The 18,543-nt window shown below is 59.6% G+C and overlaps 1 protein-coding gene across 1 annotated transcript; it reads left to right on the top strand.

Annotated features, from left to right (window-relative positions):
• The first annotated feature begins 44 nt into the window (after positions 1-44).
• Positions 45-17,791, top strand: LOC144490538 (ribosomal RNA small subunit methyltransferase NEP1-like). The gene is given in 5 exon segments (XM_078208264.1): positions 45-143; positions 145-184; positions 4,210-4,268; positions 7,498-7,647; positions 17,224-17,791. Coding segments are annotated over 5 exon segments (456 nt in total). The 5' UTR covers positions 45-50; the 3' UTR covers positions 17,338-17,791.
• The last annotated feature ends 752 nt before the right edge of the window (positions 17,792-18,543 follow it).

Below are 18,543 nucleotides of genomic sequence, written 5' to 3'. Positions count from 1 at the left end.
CTCTCTGCCCCCCCGTCTCTCTCTCCCTCTCTCTCTTGCAGAGCCTGTTGATGCTGATGGATAGCCCACTGAACCGAGCCGGCCTCCTTCAGGTCTATGTCCACACACAGAGAAATGTACTGATCGAGATTAACCCGCAGACCCCGCATCCCCCGCACCTTTGACAGGTTCTGTGGCCTGATGGGTGAGTTGTCTCCGGGGAAATGGGGGGACAGGGGTGCGGGGGGGGGGGGGGGGGGGGGGGGGGGGGAGGGAGGAGGCAGCATTGTGGGTTTGGAGTGAGGAGCGATATGAGTACAGAGTTTGATCCCGGACAAAGGTGAGCTGGAAGGTCCAATAGAGATGGGAAATATGCAGTAAATGGCACAAACCTTCAGAGGGTTGATAAGCAGAGGGGGCGCCACGGTGGGTTAGCGCTGCTGCCTCACAGAGAGAGAGGCAGAGGCAGAGGGGGAGAGGCAGAGGGAGAGGGGCGGAGAGGGCGAGGGGCGGGGGACAGAGAGAGGGGCGGGGGGACAGAGAGAGGGGCGGGGGGACAGAGAGAGGGGCGGGGGGACAGAGAGGGGCGGGGGGACAGAGAGAGGGGCGGGGGACAGAGAGAGGGGCGGGGGACAGAGAGAGGGCGGGGGACAGAGAGAGGGGCGGGGGGACAGAGAGAGGGGCGGGGGGACAGAGAGAGGGGCGGGGGGACAGAGAGAGGGGCGGGGGGACAGAGAGAGGGGCGGGGGGACAGAGAGAGGGGCGGGGGGACAGAGAGAGGGGCGGGGGACAGAGAGAGGCGGGGGGACAGGGAGAGGGGCGGTGGACAGGGAGAGGGGCGGGTGGACAGGGAGAGGGGCGGGTGGACAGGGAGAGGGGCGGGTGGACAGGGAGAGGGGCGGGTGGACAGGGAGAGGGGCGGGTGGACAGGGAGAGGGGCGGGTGGACAGGGAGAGGGGCGGGTGGACAGGGAGAGGGGCGGGGGGACAGGGAGAGGGGCGGGGGGACAGGGAGAGGGGCGGGGGGACAGGGAGAGGGGCGGGGGGACAGGGAGAGGGGCGGGGGGACAGAGAGAGGGGCGGGGGGACAGTGAGAGGGGCGGGGGACAGTGAGAGGGGCGGGGGGACAGGGAGAGGGGCGGGGGGACAGGGAGAGGGGCGGGGGGACAGGGAGAGGGGCGGGGGGACAGGGAGAGGGGCGGGGGGACAGGGAGAGGGGCGGGGGGACAGGGAGAGGGGCGGGGGGACAGGGAGAGGGGCGGGGGGACAGGGAGAGGGGCGGGGGGACAGGGAGAGGGGCGGGGGGACAGGGAGAGGGGCGGGGGGACAGGGAGAGGGGCGGGGGGACAGAGAGAGGGGCGGGGGGACAGAGAGAGGGGCGGGGGGACAGGGAGAGGGGCGGGGGGACAGGGAGAGGGGCGGGGGGACAGAGAGAGGGGCGGGGGGACAGAGAGAGGGGCGGGGGGACAGAGAGAGGGGCGGGGGGACAGTGAGAGGGGCGGGGGGACAGGGAGAGAGGCGGGGGGACAGGGAGAGAGGCGGGGGGACAGGGAGAGGGGCGGGGGGACAGAGAGAGGGGCGGGGGGACAGAGAGGGGCGGGGGGACAGGGAGAGAGGCGGGGGGACAGGGAGAGGGGCGGGGGGACAGGGAGAGGGGCGGGGGGACAGGGAGAGGGGCGGGGGGACAGAGAGAGGGGCGGGGGGACAGAGAGAGGGGCGGGGGGACAGAGAGAGGGGCGGGGGGACAGAGAGAGAGGCGGGGGACAGGGAGAGGGGCGGGGGGACAGGGAGAGGGGCGGGGGGACAGGGGGGCGGGGGGAGAGAGAGAGGGGCGGGGGGAGAGAGAGAGGGGCGGGGGGAGAGAGAGAGGGGCGGGGGGAAGAGAGAGGGGCGGAGGGGGAGAGAGAGAGGGCGGAGGGGGAGAGAGAGAGGGGCGGAGGGGGAGAGAGAGAGGGGCGGAGGGGGAGAGAGAGAGGGGCGGAGGGGGAGAGAGAGAGGGGCGGAGGGGGAGAGAGAGAGGGGCGGAGGGGGAGAGAGAGGGGGGCGGAGGGGGAGAGAGAGAGGCGGAGGGGGAGAGAGAGAGGCGGAGGGGGAGAGAGAGAGGCGGAGAGACAGAGAGAGAGAGGGTCGCCCAGTGGTTAGCACTTGCAGAGCCAGGGACCCGGGTTCGATTCCCGGCTCGGGTCACTGTCTGTGCGGAGTCTGCACATTCTCCCCGTGTCTGCGTGGGTTTCCTCCGGGTGCTCCGGTTTCCTCCCACAGTCTGAAAGACGTGCTGGTTAGGGTGCATTGGACCGTGCTAAATTCTCCCTCAGTGTAACCCGAACAGGAGTGTGGCAACTGGGGGAATTCTCACAGTAACTTCATTGCAGTGTTAATGGAATGGAGGCGCTGACTATTTTCTGATTGAGAAAAAGCTTTGGAAATCAGAAACACACCGGGATTTGGGAGTCCCTGTTCAAGATTCTCTTCAGGTTAATGTGCAGGTTTCAACTTTATTTATTAGTCACAAGTAAGGCTGACATTAACACTGCGATGAAGTTACTGTGAGAATTCCCCCAGTTGCCACACTCCTGTTCGGGTTACACTGAGGGAGAATTTAGCACGGCCAATGCACCCTAACCAGCACGTCTTTCAGACTGTGGGAGGAAACCGGAGCACCCAGAGGAAACCCACGCAGACACGGGGAGAATGTGCAGACTCCGCACAGACAGTGACCCGAGGCCGGGAATCGAACCCGGGTCCCTGGCGCTGTGAGGCAGCAGCGCTAACCCACTGTGCTACCGTGCCGTCCAGTCGGCAGTTAGGAAGGCAAATGCAATGTTGGCATTCATGTCGAGGGGGCTAGAATACAAGAGCAGGGATGGACTTCTGAGGCTGTATCAGGCTCTGCTCAGACCCCATTTGGAGTATCGTGAGCAGTTTTGGGCCCCGTATCTAAGGAAGGATGTGCTGGGCCTTGGAAAGGGTCCAGAGGAGGTTCACAAGAATGATCCCTGGAATGAAGAGCTTGTCGTGTGAGGAACGGTTGAGGACTCTGGGTCTGTACTCGTTGGAGTTTAGAAGGATGAGGGAAAGGATCTTATTGAAACTTACAGGATACTGCGAGGATAGAGTGGACGTGGAGAGGATGTTTCCACTAGTGGGAAAAACTAGAACCAGAGGGAACACAACCTCAGGCTGAAGGGACGATCCTTTAAAACAGAGATGAGGAGGAATTTCTTCAACCAGAGAGTGGGGAATCTGTGGAACTCTTTGCCGCAGAAGGATGTGGAGGCCGGGTCATTGAGTGTCTTTAAGACAGAGATAGATAGGTTCTTGATTAATAAGGGGATCAGGGGTCATGGGGAAAAGGCAGGAGAATGGGGATGAGAAAAATATCAGCCATGGTTGAATGGCGGAGCAGACTCGATGGGCCGAGTGGCCTCATTCTGCTCCTACCTGTTACTCATGAATGAAACTTGAAACTTTATCTGGGTGTACAGGTCCACAGATCACTGAAAGTGGCAATGCAGGTGGAGAAGGTAGTCAAGAAGGCATAGGGCATGCTTGCCTTCATCGGCCGGGGTATTGAGTTTAAAAATTGGCAAGTCATGTTGCAGCTTTATAGAACCTGAGTGAGGCCGCACTTGGAATATAGTGTTCAATTCTGGTCGCCACACTACCAGAAGGATGTGGAGGCTTTGGAGAGGGTACAGAAAAGATTTACCAGGATGTTGCCTGGTATGGAGGGCATTAGCTATGAGGAGAGGTTGGAGAAACTTGGTTTGTTCTCACTGGAGCGACGGAGGTTGAGGGGAGACCTGATAGAAGTCTACAAGATTATGAGGGGCATGGACAGAGTGGATAGTCAGAAGCTTTTTCCCCAGGGTGGAAGAGTCAGTTACTCGGGGAGCACAGGTTTAAGGTGCGAGGGGCAAGGTTTAAAGGAGATGTACGAGGCAAGTTTTTTACACAGAGGGTGGTGGGTGCCTGGAACTCACTGCCGGGGGAAGGAGTGGAAGCGGATACGATAGTGAGTTTAAAGGGGCGTCTTGACAAATCCATGAATAGGATGGGAATAGAGGGATATGGTCCCCGGAAGGGTAGGGGGTTTTAGTTCAGTTGGGGCAGCATGGTCGGTGCAGGCTTGGAGGGCCGAAGGGCCTGTTCCTGTGCTGTAATTCTCTTTGGTTCTTGGTATAATATTTGCTCACTGAACCAGCTGTCTCCCGCTCTCCATCTCTCACAGTCCAACTCCTGCACAAGCTGAGTGTTCGCGCTGCTGATGGCCCACAGAAACTCCTCAGGGTAGGTGGCATGGCCCGCACTGTGGGAGGGTCGGTGCTGAGGGAGCGCCACACTGTGGGAGGGTCAGTGCTGAGGGAGCGCCGCACTGTGGGAGGGTCGGTGCTGAGGGAGCGCCGCACTGTGGGAGGGTCGGTGCTGAGGGAGCGCCACACTGTGGGAGGGTCAGTGCTGAGGGAGCGCCGCACTGTGGGAGGGTCGGTGCTGAGGGAGCGCCGCACTGTGGGAGGGTCAGTGCTGAGGGAGCGCCGCACTGTGGGAGGGTCAGTGCTGAGGGAGCGCCGCACTGTGGGAGGGTCAGTGCTGAGGGAGCGCCGCACTGTGGGAGGGTCAGTGCTGAGGGAGCGCCGCACTGTGGGAGGGTCAGTGCTGAGGGAGCGCCGCACTGTGGGAGGGTCAGTGCCGAGGGAGTGCCGCACTGTGGGAGGGTCAGTGCTGAGGGAGCGCCGCACTGTGGGTCAGTGCTGAGGGAGCGCCGCACTGTGGGAGGGTCAGTGCTGAGGGAGCGCCGCACTGTGGGAGGGTCAGTGCTGAGAGAGCGCCGCACTGTGGGAGGGTCAGTGCTGAGGAAGTGCCGCACTGTGGGAAGGTCGGTGCTGAGGGAGCGCCGCGCTGTGGGAGGGTCGGTGCTGAGGGAGCGCCGCACTGTGGGAGGGTCAGTGCTGAGGGAGCGCCGCACTGTGGGAGGGTCAGTGCTGAGGGAGCGCCGCACTGTGGGAGGGTCAGTGCTGTGGGAGCGCCGCACTGTGGGAGGGTCAGTGCTGAGGGAGCGCCGCACTGTGGGAGGGTCAGTGCTGAGGGAGCGCCGCACTGTGGGAGGGTCGGTGCTGAGGGAGCGCTGCACTGTGGGAGGGTCAGTGCTGAGGGCGCGCCGCACTGTGGGAGGGTCGGTGCTGAGGGAGCGCCGCACTGTGGGAGGGTCAGTGCTGAGGGAGCGCCGCACTGTGGGAGGGTCAGTGCTGAGGGAGCGCCGCACTGTGGGAGGGTCAGTGCTGAGGGAGCGCCGCACTGTGGGAGGGTCGGTGCTGAGGGAGCGCCGCGCTGTGGGAGGGTCGGTGCTGAGGGAGCGCCGCACTGTGGGAGGGTCAGTGCTGAGGGAGCGCCGCACTGTGGGTGGGTCAGTGCTGAGGGAGCGCCGCACTGTGGGAGGGTCAGTGCTGAGGGAGCGCCGCACTGTGGGAGGGTCAGTGCTGAGGGAGCGCCGCACTGTGGGAGGGTCAGTGCTGAGGGAGCGCCGCACTGTGGGAGGGTCGGTGCTGAGGGAGCGCTGCACTGTGGGAGGGTCAGTGCTGAGGGCGCGCCGCACTGTGGGAGGGTCGGTGCTGAGGGAGCGCCGCACTGTGGGAGGGTCAGTGCTGAGGGAGCGCCGCACTGTGGGAGGGTCAGTGCTGAGGGAGCGCCGCACTGTGGGAGGGTCAGTGCTGAGGGAGCGCCGCACTGTGGGAGGGTCGGTGCTGAGGGAGCGCCGCACTGTGGGAGGGTCAGTGCTGAAGGAGCGCCGCACTGTGGGAGGGTCGGTGCTGAGGGAGCGCCGCACTGTGGGAGGGTCGGTGCTGAGGGAGCGCCACACTGTGGGAGGGTCAGTGTTTAGGGAGCGCCGCACTGCGGGAGGGTCGGTGCTGAGGGAGCACCGCACTGTGGGAGGGTCAGTGCTGAGGGAGCGCCGCACTGTGGGAGGGTCAGTGCTGAGGGAGCGCCGCACTGTGGGAGGGTCAGTGCTGAGGTAGCGCCGCACTGTGGGAGGGTCGGTGCTGAGGGAGCGCCGCACTGTGGGAGGGTCAGTGCTGAGGGAGCGCCGCACTGTGGGAGGGTCGGTGCTGAGGGAGCGCCGCACTGTGGGAGGGTCGGTGCTGAGGGAGCGCCGCACTGTGGGAGGGTCGGTGCTGAGGGAGCGCCGCACTGTGGGAGGGTCAGTGCTGAGGGAGCGCCGCACTGTGGGAGGGTCAGTGCTGAGGGAGCGCCGCACTGTGGGAGGGTCAGTGCTGAGGGAGCGCCGCACTGTGGGAGGGTCAGTGCTGAGGGAGCGCCGCACTGTGGGAGGGTCAGTGCTGAGGGAGCGCCGCACTGTGGGAGGGTCGGTGCTGAGGGAGCGCCGCACTGTGGGAGGGTCAGTGCTGAAGGAGCGCCGCACTGTGGGAGGGTCGGTGCTGAGGGAGCGCCGCACTGTGGGAGGGTCGGTGCTGAGGGAGCGCCGCACTGTGGGAGGGTCGGTGCTGAGGGAGCGCCGCACTGTGGGAGGGTCGGTGCTGAGGGAGCGCCGCACTGTGGGAGGGTCGGTGCTGAGGGAGCGCCGCACTGTGGGAGGGTCGGTGCTGAGGGAGCGCCGCACTGTGGGAGGGTCAGTGCTGAGGGAGCGCCGCACTGTGGGAGGGTCAGTGCTGAGGGAGCGCCGCACTGTGGGAGGGTCAGTGCTGAGGGAGCGCCGCACTGTGGGAGGGTCAGTGCTGAGGGAGCGCCGCACTGTGGGAGGGTCAGTGCTGAGGGAGCGCCGCACTGTGGGAGGGTCAGTGCTGAGGGAGCGCCGCACTGTGGGAGGGTCGGTGCTGAGGGAGCGCCGCACTGTGGGAGGGTCAGTGCTGAAGGAGCGCCGCACTGTGGGAGGGTCGGTGCTGAGGGAGCGCCGCACTGTGGGAGGGTCGGTGCTGAGGGAGCGCCACACTGTGGGAGGGTCAGTGTTTAGGGAGCGCCGCACTGCGGGAGGGTCGGTGCTGAGGGAGCACCGCACTGTGGGAGGGTCAGTGCTGAGGGAGCGCCGCACTGTGGGAGGGTCAGTGCTGAGGGAGCGCCGCACTGTGGGAGGGTCAGTGCTGAGGTAGCGCCGCACTGTGGGAGGGTCGGTGCTGAGGGAGCGCCGCACTGTGGGAGGGTCAGTGCTGAGGGAGCGCCGCACTGTGGGAGGGTCGGTGCTGAGGGAGCGCCGCACTGTGGGAGGGTCGGTGCTGAGGGAGCGCCGCACTGTGGGAGGGTCGGTGCTGAGGGAGCGCCGCACTGTGGGAGGGTCAGTGCTGAGGGAGCGCCGCACTGTGGGAGGGTCAGTGCTGAGGGAGCGCCGCACTGTGTGAGGGTCAGTGCTGAGGGAGCGCCGCACTGTGGGAGGGTCGGTGCTGAGGGAGCGCCACACTGTGGGAGGGTCAGTGCTGAGGGAGCGCCGCACTGTGGGAGGGTCGGTGCTGAGGGAGCGCCGCACTGTGGGAGGGTCAGTGCTGAGCGACTTTCCCTCTGTTCCCTGCAGGTTATTAAGAATCCTATAACAGACCATCTGCCAGTTGGGTGTCGGAAGATCGGAACAACATTCCACACGGAGGAGGTTGTGAGAATCCAAGATCTGGTTCCCAAGGAGGAGTCCGTCTTGTTCGTTATCGGAGCATTCGCCCATGGATCAGTAAGACAATCTCCCAATCTCATCCCACTGCCCCGCTCCCTCCCCATAGCCCTGTATCAATCCCAAACTAATCCCACTGCCCCGCTCATTCCCCACAGCCCTGTATCAATCCCCAAACTAATCCCACTGTCCCACTCTCTCCCCATAGCCCTGTATCAATCCCAAACTAATCCCACTGCCCCGCTCTCTCCCCATAACCCTGTATCAATCCCCAAACGAATCCCACTGTCCCACTCTCTCCCCAGAGCCCTGTATCAATCCCAAACTAATCCCACTGCCCCGCTCTCTCCCCATAGCCCTGTATCAATCCCCAAACTAATCCCACTGCCCCACTCTCTCCCCATAGCCCTGTATCAATCCCAAACTAATCCCACTGCCCCGCTCTCTCCCCATAGCCCTGTATCAATCCCCAAACTAATCCCACTGTCCCACTCTCTCCCCATAGCCCTGTATCAATCCCAAACTAATCCCACTGCCCCGCTCTCTCCCCATAGCCCTGTATCAATCCCCAAACTAATCCCACTGTCCCACTCTCTCCCCATAGCCCTGTATCAATCCCAAACTAATCCCACTGCCCCGCTCTCTCCCCATAGCCCTGTATCAATCCCCAAACTAATCCCACTGTCCCACTCTCTCCCCATAGCCCTGTATCAATCCCCAAACTAATCCCACTGCCCCGCTCCCTCCCCATAGCCCTGTATCAATCCCAAACTAATCCCACTGCCCCGCTCTCTCCCCGTAGCCCTGTATCAATCCCCAAACTAATCCCACTGTCCCACTCTCTCCCCATCGCCCTGTATCAATCCCAAACTAATCCCACTGCCCCGTTCTCTCCCCATAGCCCTGTATCAATCCCAAACTAATCCCACTGCCCTGCTCTCTCCCCGTAGCCCTGTATCAATCCCAAACTAATCCCACTGCCCTGCTCTCTCCCCATAGCCCTGTATCAATCCCCAAACTAATCCCACTGCCCCGCTCTCTCCCCGTAGCCCTGTATCAATCCCCAAACTAATCCCACTGCCCCGCTCTCTCCCCATAGCCCTGTATCAATCCCAAACTAATCCCACTGCCCCACTCTCCCCATAGCCCTGTATCAATCCCCAAACTAATCCCACTGCCCCGCTCTCTCCCCATAGCCTTGTATCAATCCCCAAACTAATCCCACTGCCCCGCTCTCTCCCCGTAGCCCTGTATCAATCCCCAAACTAATCCCACTGCCCTGCTCTCTCCCCATAGCCCTGTATCAATCCCAAACTAATCCCACTGCCCCGCTCTCTCCCCATAGCCCTGTATCAATCCCCAAACTAATCCCACTGCCCTGCTCTCTCCCCGTAGCCCTGTATCAATCCCAAACTAATCCCACTGTCCTGCTCTCTCCCCGTAGCCCTGTATCAATCCCAAACTAATCCCACTGCCCTGCTCTCTCCCCATAGCCCTGTATCAATCCCCAAACTAATCCCACTGCCCCGCTCTCTCCCCATAGCCCTGTATCAATCCCCAAACTAATCCCACTGTCCTGCTCTCTCCCCATAGCCCTGTATCAATCCCCAAACTAATCCCACTGCCCCGCTCTCTCCCTATAGCCCTGTATCAGTCCCCAAACTAATCCCACTGCCCCACTCTCTCCCCATAGCCCTGTATCAATCCCCAAACTACTCCCACTGTCCTGCTCTCTCCCCATAGCCCTGTATCAATCCCCAAACTAATCCCACTGCCCCGCTCTCTCCCCATAGCCCTGTATCAATCCCCAAACTAATCCCACTGCCCCGCTCTCTCCCCATAGCCCTGTATCAATCCCCAAACTAATTCCACTGCCCCGCTCTCTCCCCATACCCCTGTATCAATCCCAAACTAATCCCACTGCCCCGCTCTCTCCCCGTAGCCCTGTATCAATCCCCAAACTAATCCCACTGCCCCGCTCTCTCCCCATACCCCTGTATCAATCCCAAACTAATCCCACTGCCCCGCTCTCTCCCCGTAGCCCTGTATCAATCCCAAACTGATCCCACTGCCCCGCTCTCTCCCCATAGCCCTGTATCAATCCCAAACTAATCCCACTGCCCCGTTCTCTCCCCATAGCCCTGTATCAATCCCCAAACTAATCCCACTGCCCCGCTCTCTCCCCATAGCCCTGTATCAATCCCAAACTAATCCCACTGCCCCGCTCTCTCCCCCTAGCCCTGTATCAATCCCCAAACTAATCCCACTGTCCCACTCTCTCCCCATAGCCCTGTATCAATCCCCAAACTAATCCCACTGCCCCGCTCTCTCCCCATAGCCCTGTATCAATCCCAAACTAATCCCACTGCCCCGTTCTCTCCCCATAGCCCTGTATCAATCCCCAAACTAATCCCACTGCCCCGCTCTCTCCCCATAGCCCTGTATCAATCCCCAAACTAATCCCACTGCCCCACTCTCTCCCCATAGCCCTGTATCAATCCCGAAACTAACCCCACTGCCCCGCTCTCTCCCCAGAGCCCTGTATCAATCCCCAAACTAATCCCACTGCCCCGCTCTCTCCCCATAGCCCTGTATCAATCCCCAAACTAATCCAACTGCCCCGCTCTCCCCCCATAGCCCTGTATCAACCCCCAAACTAATCCCGCTCTCTCCCCATAGCCCTGTGTCGATCCACAAACTAATCCCACTGCCCCGCTCTCTCCCCATAGCCTTGTATCAAACCCCAATCTCATCCCACTGCCCCACTCTCTCCACATAGCCCTGTATCAAACCCCAATCTCATCCCACTGCCCCACTCTCTCCCCATAGCCCTGTATCAATCCCCAAACTAATCCCACATCCCCGCTCTCTCCCCATAGCCCTGTATCAATCCCCAAACTAATCCCACTGTCCCGCTCTCTCCCCATAGCCTTGTATCAAACCCCAATCTCATCCCACTGCCCCGCTCTCTCCCCATAGCCTTGTATCAAACCCCAATCTCATCCCACTGCCCCACTCTCTCCCCATAGCCCTGTATCAATCCCCAAACTAATCCCACTGTCCCACTCTCTCCCCATTGCCCTGTATCAATCCCCAAGCTAATCCCACAGCCCCGCTCTCTCCCCATGACCCTGTATCAATCCCCAAACTAATCCCACTGCCCCGCTCTCTCCCCAGAGCCCTGTATCAATCCCCAAACTAATCCCACTGCCCCACTCTCTCCCTATAGCCCTGTATCAGTCCCCAAACTAATCCCACTGCCCCACTCTCTCCCCATAGCCCTGTATCAATCCCCAAACTAATCCCACTGTCCCACTCTCTCCCCATAGCCCTGTATCAATCCCCAAACTAATCCCACTGCCCCGCTCTCTCCCCATAGCCCTGTATCAATCCCCAAACTAATCCCACTGCCCCGCTCTCTCCCCATACCCCTGTATCAATCCCAAACTAATCCCACTGCCCCGCTCTCTCCCCGTAGCCCTGTATCAATCCCCAAACTAATCCCACTGCCCCGCTCTCTCCCCATACCCCTGTATCAATCCCAAACTAATCCCACTGCCCCGCTCTCTCCCCGTAGCCCTGTATCAATCCCAAACTAATCCCACTGCCCCGCTCTCTCCCCGTAGCCCTGTATCAATCCCCAAACTAATCCCACTGCCCCGCTCGCTCCCCATAGCCCTGTATCAATCCCAAACTAATCCCACTGCCCCGTTCTCTCCCCATAGCCCTGTATCAATCCCCAAACTAATCCCACTGCCCCGTTCTCTCCCCATAGCCCTGTATCAATCCCCAAACTAATCCCACTGCCCCGCTCTCTCCCCATAGCCCTGTATCAATCCCAAACTAATCCCACTGCCCCGCTCTCTCCCCCTAGCCCTGTATCAATCCCCAAACTAATCCCACTGTCCCACTCTCTCCCCATAGCCCTGTATCAATCCCCAAACTAATCCCACTGCCCCGCTCTCTCCCCATAGCCCTGTATCAATCCCAAACTAATCCCACTGCCCCGTTCTCTCCCCATAGCCCTGTATCAATCCCCAAACTAATCCCACTGCCCCGCTCTCTCCCCATAGCCCTGTATCAATCCCCAAACTAATCCCACTGCCCCACTCTCTCCCCATAGCCCTGTATCAATCCCGAAACTAACCCCACTGCCCCGCTCTCTCCCCAGAGCCCTGTATCAATCCCCAAACTAATCCCACTGCCCCGCTCTCTCCCCATAGCCCTGTATCAATCCCCAAACTAATCCAACTGCCCCGCTCTCCCCCCATAGCCCTGTATCAACCCCCAAACTAATCCCGCTCTCTCCCCATAGCCCTGTGTCGATCCACAAACTAATCCCACTGCCCCGCTCTCTCCCCATAGCCTTGTATCAAACCCCAATCTCATCCCACTGCCCCACTCTCTCCACATAGCCCTGTATCAAACCCCAATCTCATCCCACTGCCCCACTCTCTCCCCATAGCTCTGTATCAATCCCCAAATTAATCCCACTGGCCCGCTCTCTCCCCATAGCCCTGTATCAATCCCCAAACTAATCCCACATCCCCGCTCTCTCCCCATAGCCCTGTATCAATCCCCAAACTAATCCCACTGTCCCGCTCTCTCCCCATAGCCTTGTATCAAACCCCAATCTCATCCCACTGCCCCGCTCTCTCCCCATAGCCTTGTATCAAACCCCAATCTCATCCCACTGCCCCACTCTCTCCCCATAGCCCTGTATCAATCCCCAAACTAATCCCACTGTCCCACTCTCTCCCCATTGCCCTGTATCAATCCACAAACTAATCCCACTGCCCCGCTCTCTCCCCATAGCCCTGTATCAATCCCCAAGCTAATCCCACAGCCCCGCTCTCTCCCCATGACCCTGTATCAATCCCCAAACTAATCCCACTGCCCCGCTCTCTCCCCAGAGCCCTGTATCAATCCCCAAACTAATCCCACTGCCCCACTCTCTCCCCATAGCCCTGTATCAATCCCCAAACTAATCCCACTGTCCAGCTCTCTCCCCATAGCCCTGTATCAATCCCCAAACTAATCCCACTGCCCCCGCTCTCTCCCCATAGCCCTGTATCAATCCCCAAACTAATCCCACTGCCCCCGCTCTCTCCCCATAGCCCTGTATCAATCCCCAAACTAATCCCACTGCCCCACTCGCTCCCCATAGCCCTGTATCAATCCCCAAACTAATCCCACGGCCCCACTCTCTCCCCATAGCCCTGTATCAATCCCCAAACTAGTCCCACTGCCCCGCTCTCTCCCCATAGCCCTGTATCAGTCCCCAAACTAATCCCACTGCCCCACTCTCTCCCCATAGCCCTGTATCAATCCCCAAACTAATCCCACTGCCCCGCTCTCTCCCCATAGCCCTGTATCAATCCCCAAACTAATCCCACTGCCCCCGCTCTCTCCCCATAGCCCTGTATCAATCCCCAAACTAATCCCACTGCCCCACTCGCTCCCCATAGCCCTGTATCAATCCCAAACTAATCCCACTGCCCCACTCTCTCCCCACAGCCCTGTATCAATCCCCAAACTAATCCGACTGCCCCGCTCTCTCCCCATAGCCCTGTATCAATCCCCAAACTAATCCCACTGCCCCGCTCTCTCCCCATAGCCCTGTATCAATCCCCAGACTAAAACCACTGCCCCCGCTCTCTCCCCATAGCCCTGTATCAATCCCCAAACTAATCCCACTGCCCCACTCTCTCCCCATAGCCCTGTATCAATCCCCAAACTAATCCCACTGCCCCGTTCTCTCCCCATAGCCCTGTATCAATCCCAAACTAATCCCACTGCCCTGCTCTCTCCCCGTTGCCCTGTATCAATCCCAAACTAATCCCACTGCCCTGCTCTCTCCCCGTAGCCCTGTATCAATCCCAAACTAATCCCACTGCCCTGCTCTCTCCCCATAGCCCTGTATCAATCCCCAAACTAATCCCACATCCCCGCTCTCTCCCCATAGCCTTGTATCAATCCCCAAACTAATCCGACTGCCCCGCTCTCTCCCCATAGCCCTGTATCAGTCCCCAAACTAATCCCACTGCCCCACTCTCTCCCCATAGCCCTGTATCAATCCCCAAACTACTCCCACTGTCCTGCTCTCTCCCCATAGCCCTGTATCAATCCCCAAACTAATCCCACTGCCCCGCTCTCTCCCCATAGCCCTGTATCAATCCCCAAACTAATCCCACTGTCCCACTCTCTCCCCATAGCCCTGTATCAATCCCCAAACTAATCCCACTGCCCCGCTCTCTCCCCATAGCCCTGTATCAATCCCCAAACTAATCCCACTGTCCCACTCTCTCCCCATAGCCCTGTATCAATCCCCAAACTAATCCCACTGCCCCGCTCTCTCCCCATACCCCTGTATCAATCCCAAACTAATCCCACTGCCCCGCTCTCTCCCCGTAGCCCTGTATCAATCCCCAAACTAATCCCACTGCCCCGCTCTCTCCCCATACCCCTGTATCAATCCCAAACTAATCCCACTGCCCCGCTCTCTCCCCGTAGCCCTGTATCAATCCCCAAACTAATCCCACTGCCCCGCTCTCTCCCCATAGCCCTGTATCAATCCCCAAACTAATCCCACTGCCCCGCTCGCTCCCCATAGCCCTGTATCAATCCCAAACTAATCCCACTGCCCCGTTCTCTCCCCATAGCCCTGTATCAATCCCCAAACTAATCCCACTGCCCCGTTCTCTCCCCATAGCCCTGTATCAATCCCCAAACTAATCCCACTGCCCCGCTCTCTCCCCATAGCCCTGTATCAATCCCAAACTAATCCCACTGCCCGGCTCTCTCCCCCTAGCCCTGTATCAATCCCCAAACTAATCCCACTGTCCCACTCTCTCCCCATAGCCCTGTATCAATCCCCAAACTAATCCCACTGCCCCGCTCTCTCCCCATAGCCCTGTATCAATCCCAAACTAATCCCACTGCCCCGTTCTCTGCCCATAGCCCTGTATCAATCCCCAAACTAATCCCACTGCCCCGCTCTCTCCCCATAGCCCTGTATCAATCCCGAAACTAACCCCACTGCCCCGCTCTCTCCCCAGAGCCCTGTATCAATCCCCAAACTAATCCCACTGCCCCGCTCTCTCCCCATAGCCCTGTATCAATCCCCAAACTAATCCAACTGCCCCGCTCTCCCCCCATAGCCCTGTATCAACCCCCAAACTAATCCCGCTCTCTCCCCATAGCCCTGTGTCGATCCACAAACTAATCCCACTGCCCCGCTCTCTCCCCATAGCCTTGTATCAAACCCCAATCTCATCCCACTGCCCCACTCTCTCCACATAGCCCTGTATCAAACCCCAATCTCATCCCACTGCCCCACTCTCTCCCCATAGCTCTGTATCAATCCCCAAATTAATCCCACTGGCCCGCTCTCTCCCCATAGCCCTGTATCAATCCCCAAACTAATCCCACATCCCCGCTCTCTCCCCATAGCCCTGTATCAATCCCCAAACTAATCCCACTGTCCCGCTCTCTCCCCATAGCCTTGTATCAAACCCCAATCTCATCCCACTGCCCCGCTCTCTCCCCATAGCCTTGTATCAAACCCCAATCTCATCCCACTGCCCCACTCTCTCCCCATAGCCCTGTATCAATCCCCAAACTAATCCCACTGTCCCACTCTCTCCCCATCGCCCTGTATCAATCCACAAACTAATCCCACTGCCCCGCTCTCTCCCCATAGCCCTGTATCAATCCCCAAGCTAATCCCACAGCCCCGCTCTCTCCCCATGACCCTGTATCAATCCCCAAACTAATCCCACTGCCCCGCTCTCTCCCCAGAGCCCTGTATCAATCCCCAAACTAATCCCACTGCCCCACTCTCTCCCCATAGCCCTGTATCAATCCCCAAACTAATCCCACTGTCCAGCTCTCTCCCCATAGCCCTGTATCAATCCCCAAACTAATCCCACTGCCCCCGCTCTCTCCCCATAGCCCTGTATCAATCCCCAAACTAATCCCACTGCCCCCGCTCTCTCCCCATAGCCCTGTATCAATCCCCAAACTAATCCCACTGCCCCACTCGCTCCCCATAGCCCTGTATCAATCCCCAAACTAATCCCACGGCCCCACTCTCTCCCCATAGCCCTGTATCAATCCCCAAACTAGTCCCACTGCCCCGCTCTCTCCCCATAGCCCTGTATCAGTCCCCAAACTAATCCCACTGCCCCACTCTCTCCCCATAGCCCTGTATCAATCCCCAAACTAATCCCACTGCCCCGCTCTCTCCCCATAGCCCTGTATCAATCCCCAAACTAATCCCACTGCCCCCGCTCTCTCCCCATAGCCCTGTATCAATCCCCAAACTAATCCCACTGCCCCACTCGCTCCCCATAGCCCTGTATCAATCCCAAACTAATCCCACTGCCCCACTCTCTCCCCACAGCCCTGTATCAATCCCCAAACTAATCCGACTGCCCCGCTCTCTCCCCATAGCCCTGTATCAATCCCCAAACTAATCCCACTGCCCCGCTCTCTCCCCATAGCCCTGTATCAATCCCCAAACTAAAACCACTGCCCCCGCTCTCTCCCCATAGCCCTGTATCAATCCCCAAACTAATCCCACTGCCCCACTCTCTCCCCATAGCCCTGTATCAATCCCCAAACTAATCCCACTGCCCCCGCTCTCTCCCCATAGCCCTGTATCAATCCCCAAACTAATCCCACTGCCCCACTCTCTCCCCATAGCCCTGTATCAATCCCCAAACTAATCCCACTGCCCCCGCTCTCTCCCCATAGCCCTGTATCAATCCCCAAACTAATCCCACTGCCCCACTCTCTCCCCATAGCCCTGTATCAATCCCCAAACTAAACCCACTGCCCCCGCTCTCTCCCCATAGCCCTGTATCAATCCCCAAACTAATCCCACTGCCCCACTCTCTCCCCATAGCCCTGTATCAATCCCCAAACTAATCCCACTGCCCCCGCTCTCTCCCCATAGCCCTGTATCAATCCCCAAACTAATCCCACTGCCCCCGCTCTCTCCCCATAGCCCTGTATCAATCCCCAAACTAATCCCACTGCCCCCGCTCTCTCCCCATAGCCCTGTATCAATCCCCAAACTAATCCCACTGCCCCCGCTCTCTCCCCATAGCCCTGTATCAATCCCCAAACTAATCCCACTGCCCCCGCTCTCTCCCCATAGCCCTGTATCAATCCCCAAACTAATCCGACTGCCCCACTCTCTCCCCATAGCCCTGTATCAATCCCCAAACTAATTCCACTGCCCCGCTCTCTCCCCATAGCCCTGTATCAATCCCCAAACTAATCCCACTGCCCCACTCTCTCCCCATTTCCCTGTATCAATCCCCAAACTAATCCCACTGCCCCACTCTCTCCCCATAGCCCTGTATCAATCCCCAAACTAATCCCACTGCCCCGCTCTCTCCCCATAGCCCTGTATCAATCCCCAAAATAATCCCACTGCCCCGCTCTCTCCCCATAGCCCTGTATCAATCCCCAAACTAATCCCACTGCCCCCGCTCTCTCCCCGTAGCCCTGTATCGATCCCCAAACCGCTCCCGCTGTGTCGCCCTCCCCGCTGCGTCGGTGAACCCTGCAGGGTGAGGTACGATCCCGCTAACCGCGCCTCCGTTCTGCCTTCTCCCCCCCCTGCAGGTTGACGTGGATTACACTGAGCGGAATGTTTCCATCAGTAACTACCCGCTCTCGGCTGCCCTGACCTGCGCCAAGATCTGTACGGCTTTCGAGGAGGTGTGGGACGTACTTTGAGGAGTTTAAACCCCCCGCCCCCTCCCAGCTCAAGCCCTGGCTCTCTGCGGCAAGGGGGAGTGTTTGTCTGCGGCTGGGTGACTGCCAACTGCCTCGTTACCCCCCCCCGCCCCGAGGAATCCAGGTATCGCCCGTCCCGTGTTTGGGACCCTCGCCCGCGCGCGTTCCTACAGCCCAGGAGGGTTGACGGTGAAGCCTTCCACAGTCGAATAGCCGCTGGGCCTGGGTGGAGTGGGGGGGGAGCCCCCCCCTGCCCGGGTTGTGGGTGGCCCCTCCCTTGAGGTGGAGAAGGCAGGCCCTTGTGGGAGTGCCGCCTGGTACTTTCAACTTTGGGCTGGTTGGCAGTGGGGGGCATCGCACGTGCGGCGGGTCTCTGCGCGGAGCCGCGGGCAAACTGCCTCTTTGTTGTCCTTTTTACACACTTAACACACTTAAAAATCTTTTATTTTCTCTCCGTTTGTCTGGAATTGTGTTTGTTGGGGTGTAACAGCCTTGAGAGAGAGAGAGAGAGGGGCTGAATGGCCTCCTCCTGTTCCTGCGTAACAGGCTTGAGAGAGAGGGAGAGAGAGAGAGAGGGGCTGAATGGGCCTCCTCCTGTTCCTGTGTAACAGGCTCTAGAGAGGCAGAGAGGGGCTGAATGAGCGTCCTCCTGTTCCTGCGTAACAGGCTCCAGAGAGAGAGAGGGGCTGAATGGGCCTCCTCCTGTTCCTGTGTAACAGGCTCGAGAGAGAGATAGAGAGAGAGAGGCTGAATGGCCTCCTCCTGTTCCTGTGTAACAGGCTCGAGAGAGAGAGAGAGAGGGGCTGAATGGCCTCCTCCTGTTCCTGTGTAACAGGCTCGAGAGAGAGAGAGAGGGGCTGAATGGCCTCCTCCTGTTCCTGTGTAACAGGCTCGAGAGAGGGGCTGAATGGGCCTCCTCCTGTTCCTGTGTAACAGGCTCGAGAGAGAGAGAGAGAGAGGGGCTGAATGGCCTCATCCTGTTCCTGTGTAACAGGCTCGAGAGAGAGAGAGAGGGGCTGAATGGGCCTCCTCCTGTTCCTGTGTAACAGGCTCGAGAGAGAGAGAGAGGGGCTGAATGGGCCTCCTCCTGTTTTTTTGTAACAGGCTCGAGAGAGAGAGGGGCTGAATGGCCTCCTCCTGTTCCTGTGTAACAGGCTCGAGAGAGAGAGAGAGAGAGGGGCTGAATGGGCCTCCTCCTGTTCCTGT

Source organism: Mustelus asterias, unplaced genomic scaffold, assembly GCF_964213995.1.
Source record: "Mustelus asterias unplaced genomic scaffold, sMusAst1.hap1.1 HAP1_SCAFFOLD_3408, whole genome shotgun sequence".
NCBI lineage: Eukaryota > Metazoa > Chordata > Chondrichthyes > Carcharhiniformes > Triakidae > Mustelus > Mustelus asterias.
The sequence above is the reverse complement of the archived record's forward strand: the minus strand, read 5'-3'. Positions and strand labels throughout refer to the sequence as shown.